This window comes from Eremothecium sinecaudum, chromosome III, assembly GCF_001548555.1.
Source record: "Eremothecium sinecaudum strain ATCC 58844 chromosome III, complete sequence".
In the NCBI taxonomy this organism is placed as follows: domain Eukaryota; kingdom Fungi; phylum Ascomycota; class Saccharomycetes; order Saccharomycetales; family Saccharomycetaceae; genus Eremothecium; species Eremothecium sinecaudum.
Window position 1 is genome coordinate 1,294,319 of NC_030894.1, and position 26,577 is coordinate 1,320,895.

The window sequence follows — 26,577 nt, forward strand, 5'->3', positions numbered from 1 at the left end:
CCCTAGTACCCTCGCCTGGTCAGTAACCAAAATATAAATGGGGTTGTATCATGCGCTCCTGCGTGGTACGGATGGTCCACATAATGCTATAAAATGGAATATTGTTAACATTAGCAAGGAGCTATATTACTTTGGTGTTGAATATGATTCTGAATTAGCTATATTTGTCTATTCTCCATTTTGTACATTGCTGCGCTACACTTGCATTAAGGAAAACAACGATGACCTAGGCAGTTTGGCTTTACATGACTTATTTGATTTACTGTCAAACCAATTTAACGATTTTATCATTAATTCCCAAGAAAATAAAGTCTTAAGGATTAAATCTAAGCCTGAGATCTCACCAATCTCTATAGACCTAGGTTTTCACGGTGAAAGTGTTGAGGGCGATGACTATAATGAAATACTAAAATCGCTATCTATATGGCAGTTAAAGAGCACAATTACATTAAACGCAATGATTGAAGACTTACAGAAAATGCTATTTCAGAAGGATACTGCAATTGAGTTTTTAGGATTCACGGCAAAAGAATATGGTGGCAGTGGACTAATAAGAAGATGGGCACCTGAAGGCTCAAGAAATTACGATTCCTTGACAAAATTCAATCCAACCCAATGGAAAAAAGAATGGATTAATAGCTTTAATCTACAAGCTCCAGATAAAGTTGCTTCATCCTTAAGCATCAATATAAATACCATAAATGTAACTGCAAGGTGTGGTTCGGATGGTTCTAATACAGACGTAAATGGCCAGGACCAAATTGAAGATCAATATCCTGAATTTGTAGAGAAGAGAGAAGAGCACGATAGTTTTTTAGCCGAACTATCAGACTCAGGAATCTAGATCACATGATTATCAAACCGATTGCCATTAAAAATGAATAGAAGATATTTATTGTCTATATATAAAAGTTAGTTCATAGCAACTTAACCAAGCATAATACTAATTTAGGTTCAATATTTTTATCTATTATCACTGGTCAGTATAGTTTTTATTGCTCTCCATCATACCACCTAATAATGCCTGTAACATAGCGTTATCTTTTTTGTCTCTTTTGATATACAAATGCCTTAGCACAGAAGACCAGAATTCCATAAATATTTGCATTGAACTTTGATCTTTAGCTATCTGTAACAAAGTGTCAGGTAATTTATTCCAAGTTTCCTTTCTTATATTCGAGCCTGCAAAGTACTCTGAGAACACTGAAACCCAAAAGTTTTGGATACAGCGGGCACAATCTTGAAATGTAACCAAATGTTCCCTATTATAACCAACAAATTCAAGTTCTGTGTCATACTCAACATTCATTACATTATCTATAGAAGATATGAGAATTTCAAGTATCTTACTTTGGATATCACGGCTATGCAATAAGTCTTCACGACAACATTGGGCACTATTGTCATCATCTATCATAGCATCCGAAAATGCCAAATCAGAATTATTTCGAGTGGAACCCCCACTGGCTTGATTTTCCATATATGCTTTTTCTGCAATTAGCTGTGCAGACATGCCTTTACGATAAGAAACTGTCAGAATATTTTCTGAGAGAGCTTTCATGCACAAATTCTTATCATCGGATAATAATATCACAAGGCCTTGTATACGCTCTCTAAAATACAAACAACAATCCAGTATTGCATCGTCATTTTTACTACTGAAGTCAAGCTTCTGTTGAATTTTTTGGCCCAATAACGAAGAATCTAAGTTTGCCAGATTCTTATAAATCCAATCATTCGCTGAACGTGCCAATGCACCGACAGTTCCTTTTCGTTCCGCACCATGGAATTCAACAACTGTGACGCGATCGGATTTTTTGAGACCATCAAGCTCCCGGTAAACCGTACTCGGTATAATTATCTTGTGGTTATATGCTGTACCAAGACACCGCAGTTCTTCGAGTGTTTGCATGTGTGAGATTATAAAATTAGTATCAACAACAAATAATGCTTTAGTATTACTCAATCCAATGAGACTATCGCCATTATTACTATTTGGGAAACTCAGTAAGGGTCGAAAAGCATCTACGTCCGCCAGATTTTCCTGCACGGTAGACAGTATTACACTTTCGCCTTCGTGATCGAGATCCATCACTTCCACATCGCCGTCCTTATCAAAACCAAATGTGGATTCAATTGCACCGTCCAAATCTGCAAGGCTGTACTTACCTTTCTTGCTACCAGCTAGTGTATTTTTTAACTTATTTCTAACTGTTTGCAAATTATCAGCGTTAGCATCATCAGAACCTTTTACAGACTCAGCCCTCTCGATTCCAGCAGAGTTAATTTTGTGCGTAAAACCTACACCATTTATGTTCATTATCCAACACACAAATAGTAGCTATCAGTTTTCCTATACTTGTCGTTGCAAAACGACATCGCGAAGTAAAGCTATATTGCCGTCCTCGTAAGCTTAGCCTCTGACAAAGAGTATATTTAACCCACAGTCACGTTATTATCACGTGATAACATGCGGTTCTCAACTCAACTTATCCCAACAGGTTTTATTAAAACACTATATGTGTTGGTGATAGTTTATCGGTAACTCTATGACAGCAAAATCCACCATATCCTATAAAATTTGCGTTATTGTTGTCTGTTCGGATATTATAATATAATATGGTAATTGTTACGTTAGATACAAATATTCTTCTTAACTATGCTTGATTCAACAGATTATTCATTGTCACTTTTATAAACGTAGAAATGCAGGTACTAGATTTCTGTTTATCTTACCGCAGTAACTCATCACTTCATTTGTACGATCCATACACTGGCCAACGTAACGAAAATTTCTTTTAACACGCAGCCATTGGAATAATCAGCTGAAGCAGCAAATAGTAGTAACACATACAAAATACAAAATTGTTAATGTATTTAACCAACATAAACTAAGATAACTAGATAACTTTATAAAAGTTCCCTAAAACTAGTGAATACCCATGTAATTAGCCACATAGAAACTTAAAGGCCGCTCCCCGGTTTCTATAACCAATGTAAAATACTAGTTGGTATAAATCTTTATTGCAAAAGCTCTCTCCATCTCAGCAATTTCATCTAGACCATAATCTGAAGGATTTTGCATTTGAGATGACAAGCAATCTTTACAATCAAAGACAAACTCTTCCGAGTAAACCGATTAGTAAATAGCCCATAGAGATACAACAATGTTTAATAAACTGGCAAAAGTAACTCTTTAAAAGTCAACTTGTCTCTTAGCAAAGAAGTTAGATTTAATTGTATGATGCTGTAGAATAATTAAAAAGAATAAATGAAAAATTGACATTGTATTCCTTTTAACGTAAACGACGAGCCTCACGTTCAGATTCCATCAAGACCAAGATGTCACTCTCTCTTACTGGTCCCTTGACGTTTCTGACGATGGTTCTTGAAGTGTCATCCAAAAACTCAACACGGACTTGAGTGACACCACCACGAGAACCGGTTCTACCTAGAACCTTAATAACCTTAGCTAGAGTAACAGGGGTCTTGGAATCCATATTTAATAAGTTGCTCTTTGGATAATGTTATCTTAAACTAACTTAAAGTGAGGAGCAGGTGAAATAGTTCTCTTAAGGAATTTTTTCATGTCGAAAATTTTTTTTTCATCGAGCGCGCGACCACGAAAGAAGCATTCGAGCGCTTGGGTTGATGAATTGTATCATCTTGCACGGGCCTTTAGGGTTTAGCTATGTGGAATTATATGTGAAGATACTACTATTAAGCTAACTGAACTGTTTATTTCTAATAATGTTTACAAGTTCCTCTTCTGGTAAGTGGAGCAAGTCTTTGAATTCACTTATGAAGCGGGACATACCATTGATGTCTTGTTGGAAGCTTATCTGGAGATCTTTGAACACTCTTTGGTACTTCTCTGATAGTTCATGAATAATTTTATTATTCATCTCCTCGTTTATGATTGATATCTTGCGGGCTAGATCATTAGAGAATGAGTTGATGGAATTAAAAATCTGTTCTTGTAACTTGTTCGTGTACGATAGTGTTAAAGGGTCCTGAATAGCACTGGTATTAAAAAGTGTAGTAGATTCTGATATGTCATTCCTCATTGAGATATTCGCAGTAGCTCTAATATCAAAGCCCTTTTCAGTCTGTTTATGGACAGATCCATTGCTCTTTTCAGTTCTATTTTGAGCCTTATCATACTGTGATCTATGCTTGGCTGACCGGGGAGAAGGCAATTCAATATCTAGTTTAGGCTTCTTATGATGTGGATTCTTCCTCAGTATTCTTGTTTTTGTTACCTTTTCTGGTGTTTTGGGAGTCGTCGTGATAGTTGATGCATTGGCGGGCGTAGTTTCGTTATTGCTGGCGGCAACAGTGTCAGCGTCAGGAATTCGGCCTTCTGGAAACAATGACTTGGTGTCCTCGTGATCCACACGCCTTCGTTTCATATTTAATGCAGCTTGCTTTTCTTTCGACCTAGTAATTCTAACATGGCCTCCTGCTGTAGCATTTTTTGAAGATACTTGTAAACCATTTGTGTGATTATTTTGCTTCTGCTGTCGTTTAGGTTTAGTGGCAGGTATAGCAAATATATCTTCTAGAGCATTAAGACCTACATCCACATTTGGATTATACTTTGAGTTAACTTTAGAGTTCTTGCCTTTACTGCATTCAGGCTTATTACTTAATTTAGTATTCTGAAGATGCTCTTCAGTGCCCTTTCCTGGACGTGATACAGAACATAATTTCTTATCCATAATCTTAAGCTTCGATGATGAGGGATTGGTATCTAGATGTTCATCGATCTTAGCTCTTATTGAATGCGATGGACTTATTGTATTGCTTATACTAGAGTCTCTTGTAGATGTTTCGTGCGTTTTAGAGTTTGCACGAGCAAGCCTTCTCTTTTGGGCCATAACTAAAGGCGACTGCTCGTCTTCAATATCCATTTCGTCTTCAATATCCTGAAAATCCTTATAATCTGGAGTATTGACCGAACGAATTTCTAGCCGATTTCCAGTGCTGTTGCTTAAATTTAGATCCCATTCATCTTCTATTGGGGGCTTGTGCACTGTCTGCTCTGGAGTTACTAGACTATTGCTGTTAGCTTTCGAGGTACTAATATTGTCACTCCTGTAATTCTTTCGATACTTGCCGCCGTCCTTTTCCTTCATATTATGTAATACGACAGGAGGATTCTTCTCATTATCTGAAGCAGCATCACTTACCGCATTGTATTCTAACCCATTTGAGAGTTCTCGTAACAGATTGTCAGGTACAATATCAACTTGCATCTCTGGTACAGGCATGGATGAGTCTAACATTTCGTCATCGAAGGAAGAAATAAAGTTTAAGGCAATGAAAGATTGCACCTCACTAATTTTAGGAATTTTTGTGGAGTCAATGAACATCTCGCCGCATTCGATTGAATCGAATTCTAGTTGAAACCCTTTTGCATTTCCCATACTAGAAATTAGTGCTAGATGTGGTGAAGATACTACTTCTGTAAAAGGTTTTAGTAGATTGAGTCTTACATGATCATTCGCGTCTTTGCAGGCTTCTATGCCAACGGCTTCGAGCTGTAAAAATAAACCATTACAATCCCATAAATACACTTTATGATTGATTACCTGTATATAGAAGCGTTCAGCTTTTGATAACTGTCGCATTCTATTATTGCCTACAATATATCTTGCAGAGGTAGCGCGTACCAAATTTGTGAAAAAAGGCCCAAACCTTTTCCAAATAAAACTGATCACCTCCGGATCACCATGCTTCCCTCTATAGGGATATTCCTCATCATCGAAAATTGACAAATTCTTTGCTTCGTCTTCCCACAATTTTGGTGGTGATACAACACCTGGTTTAGTTGCAGATTTTCTTGGGAAAACATTACTTAAAAGCTCCACCAGATAATTACACAGCTGGAAGTCATTGATGGAATCAAGTAACTGTCCAATTGTCTTAGCATAAATGTTTTTCAATAAGGAAGTTATAATACACCGATAATCTGAAACCTCGCAGAATATCTTTGTAAGTAAAGCTACGTTTTGCCAAGCACATGGTATATTTCTTGAAAGACCACTGTCAAGTAACACCCTGACCAAAGTATCACTAGTCGGCATGTTCCTTGGAAAATTAACATTCTATACATATAAAGTTAGTGACCGTTCGGAAAACAAGAAGATTCTTATTAATACATACTAATATTTTAACCCAGAAAGAATCCTTGATTTCATTTCGTGTATACAATTCAGTGCCCAGTTTAATCATAAATTCGAGAATCCATAACTCCTTTAATATGGAGGATTTATCTAGTTGTTGTGTAAATTCGCTGAATAAAAAACTTGTTTGTTTATTCGACGTAAGTCCTCTAAATTGTAATCTGCTGCATTGCTTCATAAGCTCATGATCCCTCTCTTTTGGGGATTTGCTTACTAGCACATTTAGCCTATGAATAATGAGATTAACTTCACTCATATTTATCTTATTTTAGCTTTAAACAAGTCTTAACATGATTACGGTGGCTCTTAATTATATTTCCCTTTTTATAAATAGTATAATTATGTCTGATTATTTCTGCTGCCTTGAGTTTTAGCCGCTGAGGTACGATGAATCACTTACAGTTTTACAGACATAGGCATAGTCTAGCTAATACAAAAAGAATACCTGCATTAATTTAAGTTATCACTATTAACTATATCCTTCTAGCTCATCGATGGTATTACTTATTGCTTGTTGATCGTCAATGTTGTATACTAGAAGTGGTTTAAATGGTTGTTACCCGGTCTTTTCAGATTCTCTTAAAAGGCGAAATATTTTTAGAGCCAACTTAACGCTACTAGAATACACTTCTAGATATCACTAACACAACTGAAAATACACAGGTCAATACCCAATCCGCTGCTTGCTATGTCTACAGTTGAAGATTTGACAAGTTTATTTAGCGGTATAGGCCTAGAAGAGCCAAAAGTGAAGGAAATTCTAAAAAACAAGAAGGTTTCCCAGTCCTTGGAATCTTTGATCAAGGATGCTCCATCCGATGCTAGTTGGGATAAAAGCTCTAGAGCACTTGTTCACAATCTTGCAAGTTCTTTGAAAGGCGTTGAGTTGCCAAATCAAAAACTAATAGTAAGAGGTATTTTAAATGGTGACTTAAAGACCTCTTTGCAAGTGGAAGCTGCGATGAAATATATTAAGAAGGTTGGTGAAAATGCAACTATTGAAGAAATGAATAAAGAGAGTGGTGTTGGAATTGAAGTCACTGAAGCTCAGGTCACAAACTCTGTATTAAAATACCTAGAGGATCACAAGGAGAAGATTTTGGCGGAAAGATACAAGTTGGTTCCAGGTATTTTTGCTGAAATTAAGAACATGGCAGAGTTGAAATGGGCTGATCCCCGTCTGTTTAAGCCTACTATTGATCGTGAAATTTTAAAGTTGTTAGGTCCTAAAGATGAAAGAGACATCGTAAAAAAGGTGACAAAGAAAAAGGATTCTAAAACTAATGAGAAAAACAGCTCTTCTGCTGCACCTAAAAGAACAATGTTCACGGAAGGATTCTTGGGAGATCTTCACAAGGTTGGTGAAAATCCCCAGGCCTATCCGGAACTAATGGAGGGACATTTGAAGGCTACTAGTGGCCGCGTGCATACTCGATTCCCACCGGAACCAAACGGGTATTTGCATATTGGTCATTCTAAGGCCATCATGGTTAATTTTGGTTACGCCAGACACCACAATGGTGTATGTTATCTAAGATTTGATGATACTAATCCAGAAGCTGAAGCTCCTGAGTATTTTGAGAGCATTGAAAGAGTTGTTGGATGGCTAGGTTTTAAGCCATGGAAAATTACCTACTCCAGTGATTATTTCCATCAATTATATGATTTAGCTGAAATTTTAATAAAAAACGGTAAGGCTTATGTATGTCATTGTACTGCGGAAGAAATCAAGCGTGGAAGGGGTATTAAAGAGGACGGTACTCCTGGTGGTGAACGGAGAGCGTGTGTCCACCGTGATAGTTCTGTTGAACTGACCCTCTCTAAGTTTAGAGATATGAAAAATGGAGCATTCAAACCAGGTGAAGCTATTTTGAGAATGAAGCAAGATTTGAACTCCTCATCTCCTCAAATGTGGGATTTAATCGCATATCGTGTTTTAAACGCTGCTCATCCAAGAACTGGCTCAGAATGGAAAATTTACCCTACATACGATTTCACCCACTGTTTGGTTGATTCTATTGAAAATATTACGCACTCGTTGTGTACTTCTGAATTTTACCTATCAAGAGAATCCTATGAGTGGTTATGTGACCAAGTTCATGTATTTAGACCAGCTCAAAGGGAGTATGGTAGACTAAATATCACAGGAACAGTGTTATCTAAGAGAAAGATTGCAAGACTGGTTAATGAATCATATGTCAGAGGTTGGGACGATCCACGTTTGTTTACTCTTGAAGCAATTCGTAGGCGTGGTGTTCCTCCTGGTGCCATCTTATCCTTCATCAACACCTTGGGTGTCACTACCAGTACGACGAATATCCAAGTGGTCAGATTCGAAAGCGCCATAAGAAAATACCTAGAAGACACAACTGCCAGACTAATGTTCATCTTGGATCCTATAGAAGTCATAGTGGACAATTTACCTGATTCTTATGAGGAAATGGTCACAATTCCTTACCGTCCAGGAACACCTGAATTTGGGGACAGAACAGTTCCATTTACGAAGGTGTTTTATATTGAAAGATCAGATTTCTCTGAGAATTCTGATGATAAGGAGTTTTTCAGACTCACACCTTCGCAATCTGTAGGTTTAATTAAAGTTCCCTACACTATTGCTTTCAAGTCCATGGAGAAGGATAAAGCCGGTAACATCTTAAGGATTCATGTTGAATACGAAAATGAGCCTGTTGATGGTAAACCAAAGAAGCCAAAGACGTACATTCAATGGGTGCCAGTTTCTACCAAATATAACTCTCCTTTAAGGGTCGCTGAAACCAGAATTTATAACCAATTATTTAATTCAGAAAACCCTAATGGTGATCCAGCAGACCTCAACCCTGATAGTGAAGTCATATACAATAATGCAGTCATTGAACACAACCTTGGCCATGTGATTAAGAATTCTCCGTGGGTCATTAACAGTGCAAAGGAATCTGAATTTTACGTTGAGGAACAACATGGATCTAAAGAAGTCTGTAGATTCCAGGCCATGAGAGTTGGATACTTCACGTTAGATAAGGACAGTAAAGGCGATAGAATTGTCTTGAACAGAATTGTGAGTTTAAAAGATGGCTCAAAGTGATGAATTTGGTAATACTGAGAACATCCGCACAAAACTGTATGATATTTATAATATAGAGTATTCGGTAGTTCTATATATTTTTATCGTTATACACGTTTAATTCAACTCTCTAATATTAGTGATATAAAATATCTTTGTTAAACCAGCAACTTTTAGTTGCACTGCCTAGCATAGCATAATTAAATATATAAAAGATGTCCAGTCGTCAAGGTGGAAAGTTAAAGCCCTTAAAGCAAAAGAAGAAGCAACAAAACGACTACGATGATGAAGATGCTTCTTTCAAGGCCAAACAAAAGGCCGATGCTGAAGCCAAGAAGGCAATGATGGCAAACATCAAAGCCGGCAAACCTCTAGTAGGTGGTGGAATTAAAAAGTCAGGTAAAAAGTAAAGGACAAGAATGAGTTATACCAAATAGAAGTTTATATTACTTTTAATAGCTGATATTAAAGTAGCTAAATAATGTATCACCATATACGTATAGAATTTTAATTTTAACTACTGCACGCAAGGGTTTGGTTTACCTGGTACCAAATCACTATCGTGTTCTGAGTTAAACCAAAGTAAAGTTTGGGAACTATCCATTAATTTCTAGAGTTAACGAACAGTATTAATAATATAATGAGCGTTTCACGGACAGGAAAAACGTTGACAAAATATAAAATTGTTTTCCTTGGTGAACAAAGCGTGGGTAAAACTTCCCTTATCACGAGATTTATGTATGATACATTTGATGACAACTACCAAGCGACTGTTGGCGTTGATTTCTTATCTAAAACTGTTTACCTAGATGATCGGACAATAAGAATACAACTATGGGACACAGCAGGCCAGGAACGGTTCAGATCGTTAACTCCTTCATACATTAGAGCGTCACACGTTGCCATTGTTGTATATGATGTGACGAATAGGGAGAGTTTTGAATACATAGATAAATGGGTTGAAGACGTTATGAATGAACGTGGTGAGGGTAATGTGATATTGTGTATTGTAGGTAATAAAAATGATCTGGTTGATGAAAGGAAAGTTACTACAGAAGAAGCAGAAAAGAAGTCGCAGGTCCTTAATGCCAAGATATTTATGGAAACGTCTTCTAAAGTGGGATATAATGTTAAAAATCTGTTCATTAAGGTCGTTAAGCTTATACTGGAATTCGAAAACGTGAATGACAGCGGCGTGGATTTAGGCGCCGATAAAAAAGGTGCCAATGATAATAAACCTGGTATTGTTGACATCTCATCTCCTGCCCAAAATGATGGGGCTCCGACATGTCAATGTTAAATGTAATTTGTACAGTATGCGTGTATATATACCACAACATAGTCAAGAAATAATATAACTTACTGACACGATGGCAGTAGGAACAGACCCAAATTAGCAGACCGAAATAATTATATCTCTAAGCTAGTAACTGTAAGGCTCGTTCACAAGCTTTTGAACTCCGTTTCCACATAGGAGCCATTTTTTAACAACGTCTTGGCCAACTTCGGTAGAATTTCTACTTGTAAAGGTTCAAAAGGGAATCGTTCTCCGTCAACTGAAAAGACGCTTTCCTTTTTTGGCACTATTCTATACGCAAGAATCTTGGAATGCTGTACTTCGGGCTGTAAAACATGCGTACCTTTATCTAGTGATAGTAGAATAGAAACCATTCTAGACAATGGCGTTCGAGCATCTATAATTATAACATCCATTGTGCCGTCGTCAGGTAATGCAGCTGGGAAAAACTTTGTATCTGCGGCAACATATGGCATCTTACCTGTATAAAATATACCCAAGTTGTCGGCCAAATCTTGGTCAATCACCTCCCAGTCGGAGGGAACAGGGTCACTTAACGACCACTTAGGTTTAAACGAGCTATCGTCTAGGATAACATCACTAAGTGTGTGGTTCTCATGATTAAGAGCCTCACTTCCAGGAGTTGAATTAGGTTTGCTTTCTTCTGAGCCTAAGCCTTTTAAATCTTGTGAGATCCGTTCCTTGTGTCTTAGATAGTGATCTTTTAATTGGTTTTTAGTCTTCGCAGCATACTTTACATGAATTTCGCATGGGTATTTCCGTTTCTGGACAATATTCAACGTAACGCCTAACTCAAACCGTGTAGGGCCTAACCACCGCATAAATTCAGTATTAATATCAGACTCACCAATTATACCATAATTTTGGCTTAGGAAAGAGAGTCTCGGGCTATCAATGCAAGATGGTTGTGTGCAACACATGATATCCATGCGGACTTCTACAGCTTTGAGCAAAGATAACGCTGCATAGGAAGGATTATCGGTTCCATGACACGACACACTCATTGCATTTCCTGACCCACAAGGAAGTTGTGTTATAGCTAATTTCTCAAACGCCCTGACACGATCCGGACGCCTGTACAATCCGTTAAGCACTTCATGTGGGATACCATCACCCGAGGCTGCGGCGATCACATCGAATGAATCTATATCAATTTTCTCCACAATTTCTGCAGCATGGGTACGATACTCTGTTTCCACGACCTCCACCTTACAACCACCCGCCATTAATATTGGTTTAATTTTCGTCAGGTATAGCTTTTTGGCCTTTCCCTTGCCTCCAAAAGGATTTATAATCATAAGGATAGACTTCTTCCTTTTCGTGCCTCTGTAACTCTTCTGCAAAATCTCTTCTATGATATCTCCGTTATCAGCGGTGCAATTGCCTTGTGGATGTCTCTCAACCAATAGAATAACAGTTTTCGGTACAAGATCACTCCGCCTCGGCTTGGCATATGTGATCTCAACAAGATCACCGCTGCGTTTCGAAGGTATAACATCTGAATATAGTTCTACACCATCTTTACATTGTTTTTTTGTCCTAAACTCCGCTCGATTGTTAAGCAGTGCATTCTCGTCTGAAAAAGGATCTGAGACTGGCGAGTTAATCTGCGGTGTTGCAGATACTTCTTGTACATTCAATATTTTCGCATAGGGAATAACTGTGTTTGCAGGTAAAGCACTCTTCGAGTTCCCCCTATCACTATAATCACTTAGGCATGTCACACAGCTGATTAGAGAAGCTGTCTCAAAAACGCTACTTCCGTGACTCTCCGAGGAGTCTTCGTCTTTATCTTCCTGTAAATCATCCCTGACATACTCTTCCTGTGCTTTAATCACTATACTGCTTTCCGCAAGATAGGCTCTAGAATATGGTTTATGCGGCGGTTGTAACATTATTGTCGTATTTTATTCTTTCTTATGCTAATAATCTTCACGGGGGTTGTAAATACGTTGAGTTTCTATTCAGCGCGCCTCTTATCAAAAAATATTGGAGAATTATCGGCTTAATTTGTAAGCTTCATTGGCCGTGCAATACACTCCTATAAAGCTTGTTTTCTCGAAGGGTGCTATTTACCGGTATATATTTGAAGCATCGATCTTAATTTTGCCTCCATCGTTTGTAAGCAATCACGTGCCTTATATGTCGTGCCTATTATATAGCGGTAGTGATCCAGTTCCGCTCACCAGGTCCCCGGCACCGAGCGCTATTAACCGTTATGAATACGAGTAGATTTTACATTAAAGTTGATATCCAATTACACAACAAATCATTTTCATAAGAGATTATTACAGTATTTGTGTTCATAGAAGCATATTTTAGGCCTAGGACTTAACATCATCTTGGAACAATGTCATCTTGCCAACTTGAGCTGACCCCTTTTCGATATCACACCACCAGTATAGGCCGATAGTGATAACCATAAGTACGGTATTAGGAATAAAAGGTGCGCTGGGATTACCTGATTTGTCTTTTATTATACTAACAAGTAAAGATTGGAGCCAGCCAGTAGCGAAGCCAAGCATTATTTCCAGTCCGAAATATTGGTTCTCTTTACCTTTTGGAAGCATTGCAGAGTATGCGACCCTATTAATTGACCGTATAGCGCTGCTGGAACCAACGTAGAGTACTAGGAATAGCCAGAATTCCCATCTATTTTTGAGACCTATTTTGCTAGTTACTGAGTAACCCAAAGAGGCCCAGATGTTTGCAAAAGTGCCGATCAGGAGTAATAATAGGAGACAGAATCTCAAGATCTTGACTTGCGATTTAGGAGTTCTTCCTAATGTTACGTAATGGAAAGTACCCATCCACGCAAAAGGACCAATACACGCAACTATGTGCATCATAAACTGCCAGACAGTGTACTCCCGGTCAGAGTTTCCGATTCCTAAGGTTTCACGAAAAGATAGCAGGAATAATTGCATAAATGTGGAATACTGTATATTCCATAGCACCCACGCAATTGTGTATTTGAATGCCTGCTTATATTCCCATAAATCAATAAGGATATCTCTAAAGCGTGTAAAGGTGAACTTCAAGATGGTAATGAATTTATATTCAGATGTTTTAAAAGGAAGAGGTGCTCCCATGACAGATGGAATTCCGAAAGTTGCAATAGCACCAAGTATCGTTGTTACACAGCCAGAAATAGTGACTGCAAGGAGGAAATCCCGGTACCCTACTTCTCTTGGAGTCCCTCTAGTTTGGGCAATAATCAAACCGACAAGAAGCGCGGTAACACCACCTAAGTTTCCCATTATGAGGCCAAGTACACTTACTTTTGCTCCTCTCCTCAAGAATACCTGTTCGCGATCCTCATGACGTTTTACCATGTTACTCATAAAAACAGGTATATATGACCCCTCCGTGATAAGGTAAATTGAGTTGCAGCAAAGCAATAAGCAGTATATGATAGAAAGCCCTACAAGATTTGAATAACTTATCCCGCTTAACCAAACTGATGGAATTGCAAGGCATCCGAATAAAATAACCGAGATACTCATAAGCCATTTCCTATAATTCGAAAAATCAGCAAATCCCATCAATAAAATCGCAATGAATCCCTCAAGAGAAGTGTAAATGGCTCTCAGGTATAGTGCATACGCGGTGGATTGCACCTCCCTCGAACCAAATTTCACGAAACAATCTGTACCGCGAGGCCTACACCGTCCAAGTGGATTGTCTTTAGGATGTCCGAGCGCATTTGTCATGGACTGTAATGAGGCCACAACATAGGACCTCATCATGGATGATGTAGGCCCTGTAGAGTAACACATCAATAACCAAGCCAAAAAAGGCCGACGTTTAGACCATATAGACTCCGGTTCAGCCTCTATTTCGACCTGTTTTGCTTGGTCAAGTCTTTTTTGGTCTTCCAGCTCTTCTCTGTCTGCCATCTCGCCACTATAATTCAATGATTTCGAGAGTATCTGATCTTTGGTCCTATACTCACCAAGAGAAATTAACTACAAAGTCGCATTAAAGTCTACCACTGAAACCTTTCTCCATATACCTACATTTATATCTATACAGACTAGAACACTGATATTAATTGACTTCATTAGCGTGAGCATATAAAGGTCAATTTTGGAGGTTTAATTTTCTCAATGGTTGTATGACACCTAACTTTGTGCCTAGTCATCCAGGTGTCAATGCTGTTGCGTTATTATGTAATCCCAGAAGACTAGCTTTGTTGATCATGTGCCTAAACAGAAAATTGATTGTAAGTTATCAGATTGTAAAAACGTTCGTAAAAATTTTTAGAGGTCACGAGGTATAAATGCGATAATCTAGAATTTTCTGTAGAAATTATCTTTCACACAATATATATTAGCAATATCTTGCTTCTTTCCAACAGTAATAGTTTTCTAAGGTGTGTCTAGGAGATTGTTATTTTTTAAGATTAATCGTTTTATCTATCAGGAATTTGTCAAGCGGTTATGTTGAGATCCAGAAGTGCTGTTAGATCAAGCTTGAAAGGTTTGCGTTTTTACTCGCACAAGGAATTGAAATTTGGTGTTGAGGGTAGAGCTGCATTGTTGAGGGGTGTTGAGATTCTTGCAGATGCAGTCTCATCAACTTTGGGCCCTAAAGGTAGAAATGTTTTAATTGAACAACCATTTGGTGCACCAAAGATCACCAAGGATGGTGTTACTGTTGCAAAGGCAATTACTTTAAAGGATAACTTTGAGAACATGGGTGCTAAATTGTTGCAAGAAGTTGCTTCTAAGACAAATGAAGCTGCAGGTGATGGTACTACATCTGCTACTGTTCTAGCTAGAGAAATTTTCACTGAATCTGTTAAGAATGTCGCTGCTGGCTGTAACCCAATGGATCTCAGAAGAGGTACTCAAGCTGCTGTTGAGAAAGTGATCGAGTTTTTGAGCAAGCATAAGAAGGAAATTACTACTTCTGCTGAAATTGCTCAAGTTGCGACCATCTCTGCTAATGGTGACGCCCATGTCGGTAAGTTGTTGGCATCCGCTATGGAGAAGGTTGGTAAGGAAGGTGTTATTACAATTAGGGAGGGTAAGACTATGGAGGATGAGTTAGAAGTTACTGAAGGTATGAAGTTTGACCGCGGTTTTATTTCTCCATACTTCATTACTGATGCTAAGTCTAGTAAGGTGGAATTTGAGAAGCCATTGTTACTATTGTCTGAGAAGAAGATTTCCTCTATCCAAGATATTATTCCTGCTATGGAAATCTCCAACCAAACTAGAAGACCATTGTTAATAATTGCTGAAGACGTTGATGGTGAAGCTTTGGCTGCTTGTCTTTTGAACAAGTTGAGAGGTCAAGTTAGGGTTTGTGCTGTTAAGGCGCCAGGCTTTGGTGATAACAGAAAGAACACCTTGGGTGACATTGCCGTTTTGACAGGTGGTACTGTTTTCACTGAAGAGCTAGACTTGAAGCCTGAAAACGCTACTTTAGAACACCTAGGTTCTGCAGACTCCATTACCGTTACAAAGGAAGACACTGTTATTTTAAACGGTAACGGTAGCAAAGAAAACATTCATGCTAGAGTGGAACAAATCAAGAACTCTATTGATATGAATACCACTGGTTCCTACGAAAAGGAAAAGTTGAGAGAACGTCTTGCTAAATTATCTGGTGGTGTTGCCGTGATTAAGGTTGGTGGTTCTTCTGAAGTTGAAGTGGGTGAAAAGAAGGATCGTTACGACGACTCTTTGAACGCTACCAGAGCCGCTGTTGAGGAGGGTATTTTGCCAGGTGGTGGTACTGCACTATTAAAAGCTTCAAGAGTTTTAGACGAAGTTAAGACTGAAAACTTCGACCAAAAACTTGGTGTCGATATTATTAGAAAGGCTATTACAAAGCCAGCAAAGCAAATCATCGAAAATGCTGGTGAAGAAGGATCTGTTATTGTTGGTAAGATCATTGACGATTTTGGTGATGACTTTACAAAGGGTTACGATGCTGCTAAGGGTGAGTACTCCAATATGTTGGCAGCTGGTATCATCGATCCATTTAAGGTTGTAAGATGCGGTATCGTCGATGCATCTGGTGTTGCCTCCCTATTGGCCACAACTGAAGTCGCAATTGTCTCAGCTCCAAAGCCAACAAATGCCGCTGATTCTCCAGCAGGAATGGCCGGCATGCAAGGTATGCCAGGTATGATGTAAGTGAAATGAAGTTACTATTTGTATCTACAAGAGCCTAGTGCGATCGTACTTCCCTTGATCTCTAAGTGATTCATTAATTATATTAAATTATACATGTAAATAGGAAGTAAAGATATTATTTTTATTCGAAATTATTTCTTTGTTTTGTATGCAATATGCATTATATTTTCTTTTTTTGGAATTAGAACGCAAAATTTACTAATGCCCCTCAATATTTGGACCTCATCACCAACTAAAACATTTCCATTGGAACAACAAATATAGCTTAGAGCGCTAAATATTGATGTTTGAGTCTCCAATAACCTCCTATAATAATACCGAAAGAAAGAGGAGGAAACTAAAGTACAAATATATTAATTATCTCACAAGACGATATGAGCTTCTCATCGGAAAACAAAATTCTCATAATACAGATTTAAATGTCTTGCCTACACCTGACAACAGTGCTGCAGAGTTCAGTGATGCAGATCTTCAACATGACGATATTGAACGAAACCAAAGAACAAAAAAACGACGGAGAGTTAGACTACGTAGTGTACTGAGGCCGGACGGCAATTACGATGATTATAACCCCCCATCTGACTATTCTAACCTAGAAGATGGTTTATATGGTAATGATAGTGATGAAAATAATGATAGTATTCCTGACCCTGAGAAAGAGTTTCATTCAAAATACCATAAGCCTCAGGAAACTTACGAGGTTTGGGTTACATCAAGGAAGAAAAGAGTGCCAATTCAGAAAAAGGTTATGGGTTACCATACGTTTAAGAAACTTGAAAAGTACGCCCAGCATAAAACTTCTAGTACTCTTGCTCTAGCTTCCAGGAGTTTGATTGTCTCTTTCGAAGGAATGCAACTAGGGTATGAAACTTGTCCGAAGGAACAAATAACGAACTATCAAAGGATGCATCTCAACCACTTAACGAATTTATTATATATAAGCATTTACCGTGAAGATTGGGATACTGCTTATAGATGTTTTGCGTTGTTGATTCGAATGGAGCTGGTCGACTTAAGGTCAATATGGAATCTTGGATCGAGGATTTTGGAAAATTATGCATATGATACTAAAGAAAGACTATTGGAATGGATGAGTACTGTCCATAATTCGTATGAAGTATTCAGCCAGAACACGAAGCATCAATTTGACCCAGTTTTTAGGAGCGGTTCTCGAACACATATACCTAACTATGTATTGGGTTGGCTTTGGTTTGTGTTAGAAGGGGCGACAAAGGGTGAAACAACTTCATCAGGACATTCAATTTCCTGGCTATTGGAAAAGATTTCTGAACTGCTATTAAGACCGACCTATTCAGATAGCCCTGAGATGTGGTTTATTAACGCAATGTGTTACTTTGTACAGGCGGATAAACTATCTCTTCAATTGCAAAAAAATAGCGGAAATGATGCGATTTATGGTTCGGAGTTGGATATTGCAAGGAACCAGGTGATCCAGCACATTCATAATACAAAAAATTGTCTCCAAACTACAAAAGACAAAGGAGGTTTCTCTTTTCCTGAACTAATAATTACAGACTTTCTTACGAAATTTGAGAAAAGGTTGTATGCAACGAACGATGAAATGAAAAAAGGACATTCTACAGCTCAGCAAGAAACTGAAGACTCAATCGATATGGAGGATTTGCATACTAATGAGGAATTTGCCCTTCATACCGTCCAAAATTTGAATCCTGAAATAGTAGCGGATGACTATGAATTTATTGAGCAGCCAATTCAGTTTGGTATAGACTCAGGTTATAGTAGCAGCGAATAGATTTTTGAGGGTGTTAATAAGCGCCTTATCAAAATTAGAATATTTAGCATTATAAACACTATTAATATTAACTAATATTCAATTTTTAATCATATATCGTTAACTAATCTGTTTTAATTCGTTTGGATAACTCATCTACCTTATTTTCTAATTCTGAAATCCTTCGTTTCAAGCGTTCCATCTCTTCTGTTTGAGCCAACTGAGAGTTTGCTATTATCAACGGTGAACAGGAGTTTCGAAGAGAGATATCCGAACTGTTTAATTCCTTTATTGTTGCTCGATGGAATTGAGGTTCTATTTCATTGCGAGATGTATCTACTTGAGATTGCGGGGTGAATTTTGGCCGTGATGTAAGTACAGCTTCCCATTCTTTGTCAGTTTGGTATTCTTTTAATTTCAGGTAGAATTTTTGATCTATTTGATACTCAATCGGAAACGATATCCAGTTCGCAGTGTCAATTGATTCCAAATTAGAAACTTGGCTACTGCTTGGACCTTCATTAATAATATGTGTTGGTCTTGAATATCCTGTGGAATGGCCCTCATTATTTTCTGTATCTATATTATTGATCATTTCGGGTCTCTGGTCAGTTTGATTTTGATTTTGTTGGCCTTCCTCCCTTCTTATATTGTTAACTTGTTGCATATTATTGGTATTTGTTGATGTCAGCACCGGCAGTCTGCAAATAGGACAGGTTTGTGACCTTTCCATCCAATTCTTCAAACAACCAAAATGTAAAATGTGACCACATGGTAACATTTTAGGTCTTCTATTGTGCTTTTCGGGATTAGCAAGTGGTAACATGTCATCCATACAAATTGTACACATAGAATCACTTTCAATTAATTGTTCCTCTGTTACTTCTGATAACCTCTCATACAGCTTCTTGTTATTCTTCCAATAGTTATAAACCAGCATTATATGATCCCCCATTTCAAACGCCTTTAAGAATAAATCGTAGATTATACTGAACATGAATAGACCATGGAAGAATACCAATATATCCAAGCTTATCTTCATGGTATTGATTACAATTTCTATAATCCATTCGTAGATAAATTTTCCCTCCATAGTATAGACCTCTCCAATATCATCCAAATCATCCTCCCGGTCCATAACTTCTGCCAACCGGTAGTCCCTGGATTTGTAAATCTCGATCAAGTTCAAACCCACAAGTAGCAATACATGTACCAGGTCTAAGAAAAGTAGGCCAAAATCAACCCCAAGTAACATGTAAGTTACATCTCTATGAGATTGGTCTAGTAAATAGCTCCATAGAAAGAACTTCACGGCTTTTACGTCTATAATTAATAGCACTGCAAGGCTAACTGCAAATTTTGAAAACAACATCCCAGTTAAAGTAGCTTGGTTCCCTAAACTTTGGAACACAAAATCCATCCTGTCTCTGATAATCCAATGTAGGATCTGGCACATCAAATGGAATGGTATCCCAACAATATCCACATGCGTCTTCAGATTTCTAGTCGAAAATATCACAGAAGCAAAATTAATCAAAGCCACATGAAGCCTTTCAAAGATATGCTCATATTCTAGTAACGTAAGTCGGCCAAATAACAACCATATAACTAACCAAACCATCAAAAAATAATGAACCAATAAAAAGTTGCCCCATATTATTAAATGAATTCCAACTGTTGCACTATGTAGTGCTTGTAATGTGGATATAGAGGTCGATGCGCAATAATAAAAAGACCAAGCTGCAAGCACGTAAGTAGATATAAGAAATACTAGCCTAATAGGCCAAATAATTTCTCCGGGCATTTTATCTGGTTTGACTAGTGTTCGCTAGCAATCCTGGGCCACTTTAAAGCGGTCTGTTTGTTACCTTGTTCACCGTAAGGGGGGGGGGGGGGGGGGGGGGCATTAAGGTGCGTCTAGCAAGTTGATTCAATATTTTTCTTAATAAGAAAATTAAGATTTAGTCAATAGCGATTGACAAAGGAATAAGAATTGATCTAAATTAATTCTGATACACTATCTACAGTTCCATGAGTGCTATTGCCATAAAGTTAGGCTCCTTGCTTATAAGACAGGTTACCAGGCCTGTTGCTAACTTATTAAAGCAACAAGCTAAACAGCATGCCGTTTTCAAAGGAATGTGTGTAAGGTTGGCACAACGAATGCACCGAGTGGATGCCAAACTTCGTATGAAATTGACACCTATGAGCCAAGAGAAGAAGATTAGGCCATTAAACGAGCAGAGAGCTGTTGAAAACGGCGCCACTCTACTTAGTGAATTGTTTGTATTTAGTGTGACCGGGAGTATAGTTATTTGGGAGTCATTGAGGCAGCGTAATAAGGAACTAGCTCGTCGCGATCAAGTGGTCCGCGATATACAGTTAATGCAAAGTGAAATACAAGAACTAAAACAATCCATTGGCTCGAAAAACGAGAAACAGGTGTCAATGTCGACTAAGTAAGGTAATCTCAACTTCTAATTCTGTAAATACGACTTTAAATGTTAATGAACTCATACTTGCCATACTTCGCCGATGCAATGTTCGTATGGCTAGTTAAATATATACTAAGTGCTTTTTTTTCTTGTACATATAAATAGCAATTAATACAGTCCTGGCTTAAGGGAAAGACTAAACCAAGAAGTATATGTATAATGGAGGTAAAATTAAACTAGTATAATACAGTAAAAATCCAAATTTTGGCAAAACTCGTCGTAATCATCCAGTTCTCCTCAAACAACTCGTAGAAGACCACGTGAAGTTAGCATAGTCCGCTCATTTGCTCATTTGTGACTCTTTTTCTCAACTTTCAATAGTAAAGCTTTATTTATATGTGGTAGAACACCACCAGAAGCAATTGTGGCTCTAATCAACGAGTCTAACTCATCATCCCCTCTAATTGCTAATTGCAAATGCCTTGGTGTGATTCTCTTTACTTTTAAATCCTTTGCTGCATTACCTGCTAATTCCAATACTTCTGCAGTTAGATATTCAAGCACAGCAGTCAAGTATATAGCCGCCTTGGAACCAACACGCGTTTTTCCAGCCGCGTTTCTCTTTAAATACCGCTTGATTCTTCCCACTGGGAATTGTAATCCCGCCCTTGCAGAGTGCGACTGTGATCTTAAGGAGCCACCATCCTTAGCTCCTGACTTACCTTTACCTCCGTGTACCTTTCCTGACATGTTTGTATCAAATATTTTACTTCCAACGCCGTGAAGGTATTTGTTTTGTTGTTTACCATTATTTTAAGTAAATTCATGTCTTTATTGTCGTTGTTTACCTAATAAGGTCCCCTTCCCGTCATCAGTGAGCGCCTCACCATAACGTAGTTAGTGATCGAACCGTAGTATTGGAGCGCATTGGAGCGGCACCAGCTAGAAACCGGTTAGTATATCCGTCAATCCATAATGCAACTATCTGTGCCTTAATAATGTTAAGTTCATACGCTGTAATGTTGTGTGTTCTACTTATGTGAAGGTTTATTATCATGTTGTTCTTTCTTTTATGTGGTTGTGGTGAGGCGTTCGGCCCCAACTAATGTAATTTGCATATATTAGGTAGAATAGATGAGTTATATTAGATCAATAATACTGTAGCATCATCATTATTGTCGTTGGAATCTATCATCGGTGATTGGCAAAAAGTACGGTTTGTATTTTTAGACTCTAAAGATGAATTTAGGAGTGCAAAAGTTAATTAATATGTGTACACATGTTAAAATATCAAAATGAAATTCCTTAGTTGTTATTAGATGGCGAAGAAAACTTTTTAGTTAATTATGATATATATACATATGGATACATGCTCTTTTCATCGTTCATTACTACGACTAACATATTGCTAATAGATTGTCCTGAAACCTAGTCTCTTATTCTAGCATAACCTTTAGCAATTGTATTACTGACGCTTACTCTCCTATTCTCCAACGCACGTAGTAAATCCCTCATTACAATGCCTGGCTCCTCCCGTGCTTCTCTGTACTTTATGCCTAAATCCCCTCTAGCGGCAACCGCAGAAGAGACCTTCCCAGCATTCTTTAGGTCCGAAGGATTCACTTTGGACCCTGACGTTAACCAACTGTACTTCTTCTTCCCTCCGGCTATCATCATATTTGCAGTAGCATTAGAAGCCCTATGTAGGGTTTCACCGCTGTCCAGTTTCGGATCTAAAGTCTGCTTCTCTAATCCCAAAGCTATCCTTCTTTTTACTCTACTTTCTTCTTGCTCCCGTTGCTTTAATGCCAGATCACGTAGGACCATAGTAATTTCACTCCGCCTTCCAGAATTTAGCTTAACTGCCTTCCTTCTGTGACGCGATATAATAATAGAATTTGTAATTATATCCCTCATATAAAGCTCACATGCAGTAGACATGAGGCTTAACAAATCGTGGCTCTTTGAGAAATCTTGGTTAAAGTTCTGTTCAGCTGCAACCTTTTTCATCATTATTGCAACATGAGACGGATGCAAGAGAGGAGGATGAGGAGGAATTTGGCTATTTGAAACTCGCGAATTAGGTTTCATCGATACCACAGTAGAGTTCAGCAGCGCTTCCTCCTCCTTTATATCAACACCAGCTGAAAGTAACGCATCACTCAATTTCTCAGGATCGCTTTGTTGTTTTGGAGCACCAGCTCCTTGTGTATGCTTTTTCATCGATGTGGTTCCTGCTTTGTTATTTAAAACTGGCTTCTGTACCTTATGCGGAGATTTCTTATTATCATTGGCATGCGAAACCTTCGACTTAGGTAGTACTAACGTTGTAGAAGGTAGACTTGTCTGCGGAAGAGCTAGTCCATCAATTCTGTCCTTCTCACTCTCGCTAACGTTATCAAATAAAGGGGGAAGATCATTTGAAAACTCAGAACCTGACGGATCCAAATCTCCACTTTCATTAGCAAATCTAAATGATGTTGATTCTCCCTCTTGGTTACCTTCTCTATTGGTATTACGCGCATTTTCTGCTCCAGCTCCCTTCGGTGACTTTGCCATTCTGATAAACACAAAAATAAATGTTTAAAGACTTCTCTAGATTGTTTAACGACCTCTAAGGGCACACCGATAAACTCTTGAGGTAAAACAATCCTCTTTGCCACCCTAATTTGACCAGTAATGTAAGTCACTCGTCAACATTCTAAGTTCAATATTTCACAATCCAGGGTAACAGAAATTTAATTTCCCGGCCTAACAAAAATTTTCATACTACGGTAACTAAACGTGAACTCATCCATAAACTAAAACAACGCTCTTGAAGAACCCAGCTTGTTATATTTTGCTATTCAACTATCATGTCATCCAAATATGTCGTATTTCAAGGTCACATAAATTTTAGACATAGAATAGTGATGGCTACCCTTCATGGCAAACCTATTAAGATTGAAAAGATACGCTCCGATGACCTGAATCCAGGTCTAAGAGATCATGAAGTTTCATTTTTAAGACTGATCGAAGCTGTAACGAACGGAACTGTTATAGAGATTTCCTATACGGGTACAACAGTTATTTTTAGACCTGGAATTATTGTCGGCGGCTCATACACACATAATTGTCCTAATGTAAAACCCGTTGGCTATTTCATCGAACCTTTACTTTTCCTGGCACCATTTTCTAAGAAGAAGTTTTCTATTGTTTTTCGTGGTGTTACAGCATCTCATGATGATGCAGGTATCGACGCCATAAAATGGGGATTGCTACCGGTCATGGAAAAGTTCGGTGTCAGAGAATGCGCATTGCATACATTGAAAAGAGGTTCCCCACCACTTGGAGGAGGTGAAGTACACTTGGTTGTAGATTCTCTAATTTCACAACCAGTCACAATGCATGCAATAGATAAACCTTTAATTTCATGCATTAGAGGAGTTGCTTATTCCACTAGAGTCAGTCCGTCTATGGTAAACAGAATGATCGATGCTGCAAAAGCAGTACTAAAGAAAGTTCCCTGTGAGGTGAACATTACTGCTGATGTATGGAGAGGTGAGAACTCAGGGTTAAGTCCGGGCTGGGGGATAACAGTAGTCGGCGAGACGAAGAAAGGCTGGAGATATTTTGCAGAGGAGATTGGTGGTGCTGGTGATATTCCGGAAGATATTGGAACGAAAGTTGCCTACAAACTACTAGAGGAAGTGAGTAAAAGTGGGGCAGTTGATAGAAACCAACTTCCGTTGGCATTAGTATATATGGTGATTGGTAAGGAAGATATTGGTAGATTAAGAATTGCGAAAGAGCAAATAGATGAGCGTATAATTGCATTATTAAGGGATATAAAACAAATCTTTGGTATTGAAGCGTTTATGAAAAATGTGGACGAAGCAGACAGTGATGATATGATTGTAACGATAAAAGGTATAGGATTTACGAATACCAGTAAGAAAATTGCCTAATACCCTATAAATTCATCAAATAATGCAATAACCTGCAACGATAGATATATTTTATACGAAGAAAAACATATATACCAAAAGAAAACCCAAGAAGATAGATTTATAGGATGGTGTTAGATGATAATTATTAAATATTTCTTGCAAAGGGCATATCCTCCATATTCGAATATAACCTCTCCCAACACTCTGTATGCTCATTTACATATTTTGTATGCATCTTCGCCCATTCCTGAAAGATGCTAGTTATAACAAATTGTGTCTCTTGAAATATAACAAATTCCTCCAGGATGCATTTCCTGATTAGCCATGACCTGTTTAATTGATCCGTAATGGTCCTTTTATCTCTTTGAATGACTCCCTTAATTCTTTCGTATTCCGCACCCTTCGTGTCAGCTTTACCTTCAATGGCACGTAATTTATCAAGATTAATCTCCACTCGTCTCTGAAGCTGTGGGATATTGTTTCCAGCCATCATTTTGTACCTTTCAAATACACCTTTTAGCGCTAAAATGAAATCAATAAAAGTTTTAAACTTCACAGATAATTCTTCTTCAACTTCTTCCTGCTCATTTTCGGAGATATCCGCCAATTTGTGAAGATGTTTTGACACAATATTTATATGGTTATTGATATCATTAATGCTATTCAAATCCAGTGGATATAACGCATTCGAGTTAGCACTAAATTCCTCCATTATTGTACCCAATATTCTCCGTTCTTCTGATACATGCTTCATTCGTTTTTCGTATCTTTCAACAAGTACTGATATTTTGATCCATGACTCTAACAACCCATCAATGTTTTCATCCGCTTTATTCCATTGCACACTGAGATCCTTATGCCACATACCTAAGAAGGCTTTGTCAATTTTTTGATCAGTAAATTCTTCAGAGGTATCATAATTCGCTTGTTTCCTCCAACTAGATAAATCTGTCGGCACCGTTAAAAAAGTCAGGACAAGATCATCGATCCGCAATACAGGATGCTTCATTACAAGATTAATAAACCTAGTCAATCCCTTTCTTCTCCTTGCAAGAAATACAGGGTCTGAATTTTGAGTTCCAATTTTCTTTGGAGGTAATTCAGGTATCATTCGAAATGGATATCTTTGAAGTAAAACCTCTTGTAGCCAGCTAAAATCCGAGTATCTTCTGATTACTGTTCTATCAGGAGAGGGGGTAGTATTAGGTAGCGAAATTAAATGTTTCACCAAGTAGTTTGTATGCTTGAAAAGTATTCCTTCCCTCTCCGGAATCTTTTCTACCACCACAATATTGCTTGATAAAGGAACAAATGTTTTGCGTACACTTTCTATCCAACTATCCAAGAGTTCGCTTTTAGATCCATTTTCTGAGGCCGCATCATTGCCTGCTGAATTAAGCTTGTCTAAAGCTGATGAATTTATATTATTAAAAGAGGTGGTAGCTTGTCCCCATACACTTTGTTCCATCGTAGAACTATCAGTATTATTAATGTTGCGTTCATTATAATTCACCCTTATAGTTTCCTTAACTTCAGCGGAAAGAGATGGCTCGTTCAAGGTGGTTGGTCCAAATGGGTCATGTGATAGTAGGGAAGGTGAGTTATCAATAACGGTATCACTTATGGATCCCTTATTCTCTCCAGACCAAACATTTTCTGCAGCTTGGGAAACATGAGGCCTGCGCCAAGGATCATCACCTTCAATATTCATGTCTTACTGTACACTTTTTGATTTATACAACTC

General features: G+C 38.0%; 17 protein-coding genes across 17 annotated transcripts; 8 read left to right on the forward strand and 9 right to left on the reverse strand.

Moving 5' to 3' along the window:
• Nucleotides 1-37: 37 nt before the first annotated feature.
• NEJ1 (Nej1p) lies at nt 38-844 on the forward strand (the record flags this gene model as incomplete). The annotated part of the gene is made up of 1 exon (XM_018130994.1): nt 38-844. One exon carries the CDS (start codon nt 38-40, stop codon nt 842-844), a length of 807 nt encoding a protein of 268 aa, XP_017987118.1.
• Nucleotides 845-973: 129 nt separating this feature from the next.
• SWT1 (mRNA-processing endoribonuclease) lies at nt 974-2,320 on the reverse strand (the record flags this gene model as incomplete). The annotated part of the gene is made up of 1 exon (XM_018130993.1): nt 974-2,320. One exon carries the CDS (start codon nt 2,318-2,320, stop codon nt 974-976), a length of 1,347 nt encoding a protein of 448 aa, XP_017987119.1.
• A 976-nt stretch (nt 2,321-3,296) lies between these two features.
• AW171_hschr31995 (40S ribosomal protein eS28) lies at nt 3,297-3,500 on the reverse strand (the record flags this gene model as incomplete). Its single annotated transcript, XM_018130992.1, has 1 exon — nt 3,297-3,500. One exon carries the CDS (start codon nt 3,498-3,500, stop codon nt 3,297-3,299), a length of 204 nt encoding a protein of 67 aa, XP_017987120.1.
• A 225-nt stretch (nt 3,501-3,725) lies between these two features.
• On the reverse strand, nt 3,726-6,444 carry RED1 (Red1p; the record flags this gene model as incomplete). The annotated part of the gene is made up of 2 exons (XM_018130991.1): nt 3,726-6,110; nt 6,169-6,444. 2 exons carry the CDS (start codon nt 6,442-6,444, stop codon nt 3,726-3,728), a joined length of 2,661 nt encoding a protein of 886 aa, XP_017987121.1.
• A 432-nt stretch (nt 6,445-6,876) lies between these two features.
• Nucleotides 6,877-9,270, forward strand: GLN4 (glutamine--tRNA ligase; the record flags this gene model as incomplete). The annotated part of the gene is made up of 1 exon (XM_018130990.1): nt 6,877-9,270. One exon carries the CDS (start codon nt 6,877-6,879, stop codon nt 9,268-9,270), a length of 2,394 nt encoding a protein of 797 aa, XP_017987122.1.
• A 194-nt stretch (nt 9,271-9,464) lies between these two features.
• Nucleotides 9,465-9,659, forward strand: TMA7 (Tma7p; the record flags this gene model as incomplete). Its single annotated transcript, XM_018130989.1, has 1 exon — nt 9,465-9,659. One exon carries the CDS (start codon nt 9,465-9,467, stop codon nt 9,657-9,659), a length of 195 nt encoding a protein of 64 aa, XP_017987123.1.
• Nucleotides 9,660-9,889: 230 nt separating this feature from the next.
• YPT6 (Rab family GTPase YPT6) lies at nt 9,890-10,549 on the forward strand (the record flags this gene model as incomplete). The annotated part of the gene is made up of 1 exon (XM_018130988.1): nt 9,890-10,549. The coding sequence occupies one exon, from the start codon at nt 9,890-9,892 to the stop codon at nt 10,547-10,549; it is 660 nt and encodes a 219-aa protein (XP_017987124.1).
• Nucleotides 10,550-10,692: 143 nt separating this feature from the next.
• Nucleotides 10,693-12,462, reverse strand: AW171_hschr32000 (HCL022Cp; the record flags this gene model as incomplete). The annotated part of the gene is made up of 1 exon (XM_018130987.1): nt 10,693-12,462. The coding sequence occupies one exon, from the start codon at nt 12,460-12,462 to the stop codon at nt 10,693-10,695; it is 1,770 nt and encodes a 589-aa protein (XP_017987125.1).
• A 429-nt stretch (nt 12,463-12,891) lies between these two features.
• Nucleotides 12,892-14,466, reverse strand: AW171_hschr32001 (MFS transporter; the record flags this gene model as incomplete). The annotated part of the gene is made up of 1 exon (XM_018130986.1): nt 12,892-14,466. One exon carries the CDS (start codon nt 14,464-14,466, stop codon nt 12,892-12,894), a length of 1,575 nt encoding a protein of 524 aa, XP_017987126.1.
• A 543-nt stretch (nt 14,467-15,009) lies between these two features.
• On the forward strand, nt 15,010-16,716 carry HSP60 (chaperone ATPase HSP60; the record flags this gene model as incomplete). The annotated part of the gene is made up of 1 exon (XM_018130985.1): nt 15,010-16,716. One exon carries the CDS (start codon nt 15,010-15,012, stop codon nt 16,714-16,716), a length of 1,707 nt encoding a protein of 568 aa, XP_017987127.1.
• A 283-nt stretch (nt 16,717-16,999) lies between these two features.
• Nucleotides 17,000-18,490, forward strand: RRN11 (Rrn11p; the record flags this gene model as incomplete). The annotated part of the gene is made up of 1 exon (XM_018130984.1): nt 17,000-18,490. The coding sequence occupies one exon, from the start codon at nt 17,000-17,002 to the stop codon at nt 18,488-18,490; it is 1,491 nt and encodes a 496-aa protein (XP_017987128.1).
• A 103-nt stretch (nt 18,491-18,593) lies between these two features.
• HRD1 (E3 ubiquitin-protein ligase HRD1) lies at nt 18,594-20,273 on the reverse strand (the record flags this gene model as incomplete). Its single annotated transcript, XM_018130983.1, has 1 exon — nt 18,594-20,273. One exon carries the CDS (start codon nt 20,271-20,273, stop codon nt 18,594-18,596), a length of 1,680 nt encoding a protein of 559 aa, XP_017987129.1.
• A 227-nt stretch (nt 20,274-20,500) lies between these two features.
• On the forward strand, nt 20,501-20,932 carry AW171_hschr32005 (OPA3 family protein; the record flags this gene model as incomplete). Its single annotated transcript, XM_018130982.1, has 1 exon — nt 20,501-20,932. One exon carries the CDS (start codon nt 20,501-20,503, stop codon nt 20,930-20,932), a length of 432 nt encoding a protein of 143 aa, XP_017987130.1.
• A 320-nt stretch (nt 20,933-21,252) lies between these two features.
• On the reverse strand, nt 21,253-21,654 carry HTZ1 (histone H2AZ; the record flags this gene model as incomplete). Its single annotated transcript, XM_018130981.1, has 1 exon — nt 21,253-21,654. One exon carries the CDS (start codon nt 21,652-21,654, stop codon nt 21,253-21,255), a length of 402 nt encoding a protein of 133 aa, XP_017987131.1.
• A 678-nt stretch (nt 21,655-22,332) lies between these two features.
• Nucleotides 22,333-23,463, reverse strand: TAF4 (Taf4p; the record flags this gene model as incomplete). Its single annotated transcript, XM_018130980.1, has 1 exon — nt 22,333-23,463. One exon carries the CDS (start codon nt 23,461-23,463, stop codon nt 22,333-22,335), a length of 1,131 nt encoding a protein of 376 aa, XP_017987132.1.
• Nucleotides 23,464-23,759: 296 nt separating this feature from the next.
• Nucleotides 23,760-24,851, forward strand: RCL1 (rRNA-processing endoribonuclease; the record flags this gene model as incomplete). Its single annotated transcript, XM_018130979.1, has 1 exon — nt 23,760-24,851. The coding sequence occupies one exon, from the start codon at nt 23,760-23,762 to the stop codon at nt 24,849-24,851; it is 1,092 nt and encodes a 363-aa protein (XP_017987133.1).
• Nucleotides 24,852-24,978: 127 nt separating this feature from the next.
• Nucleotides 24,979-26,544, reverse strand: MVP1 (Mvp1p; the record flags this gene model as incomplete). The annotated part of the gene is made up of 1 exon (XM_018130978.1): nt 24,979-26,544. The coding sequence occupies one exon, from the start codon at nt 26,542-26,544 to the stop codon at nt 24,979-24,981; it is 1,566 nt and encodes a 521-aa protein (XP_017987134.1).
• Nucleotides 26,545-26,577: the final 33 nt, after the last annotated feature.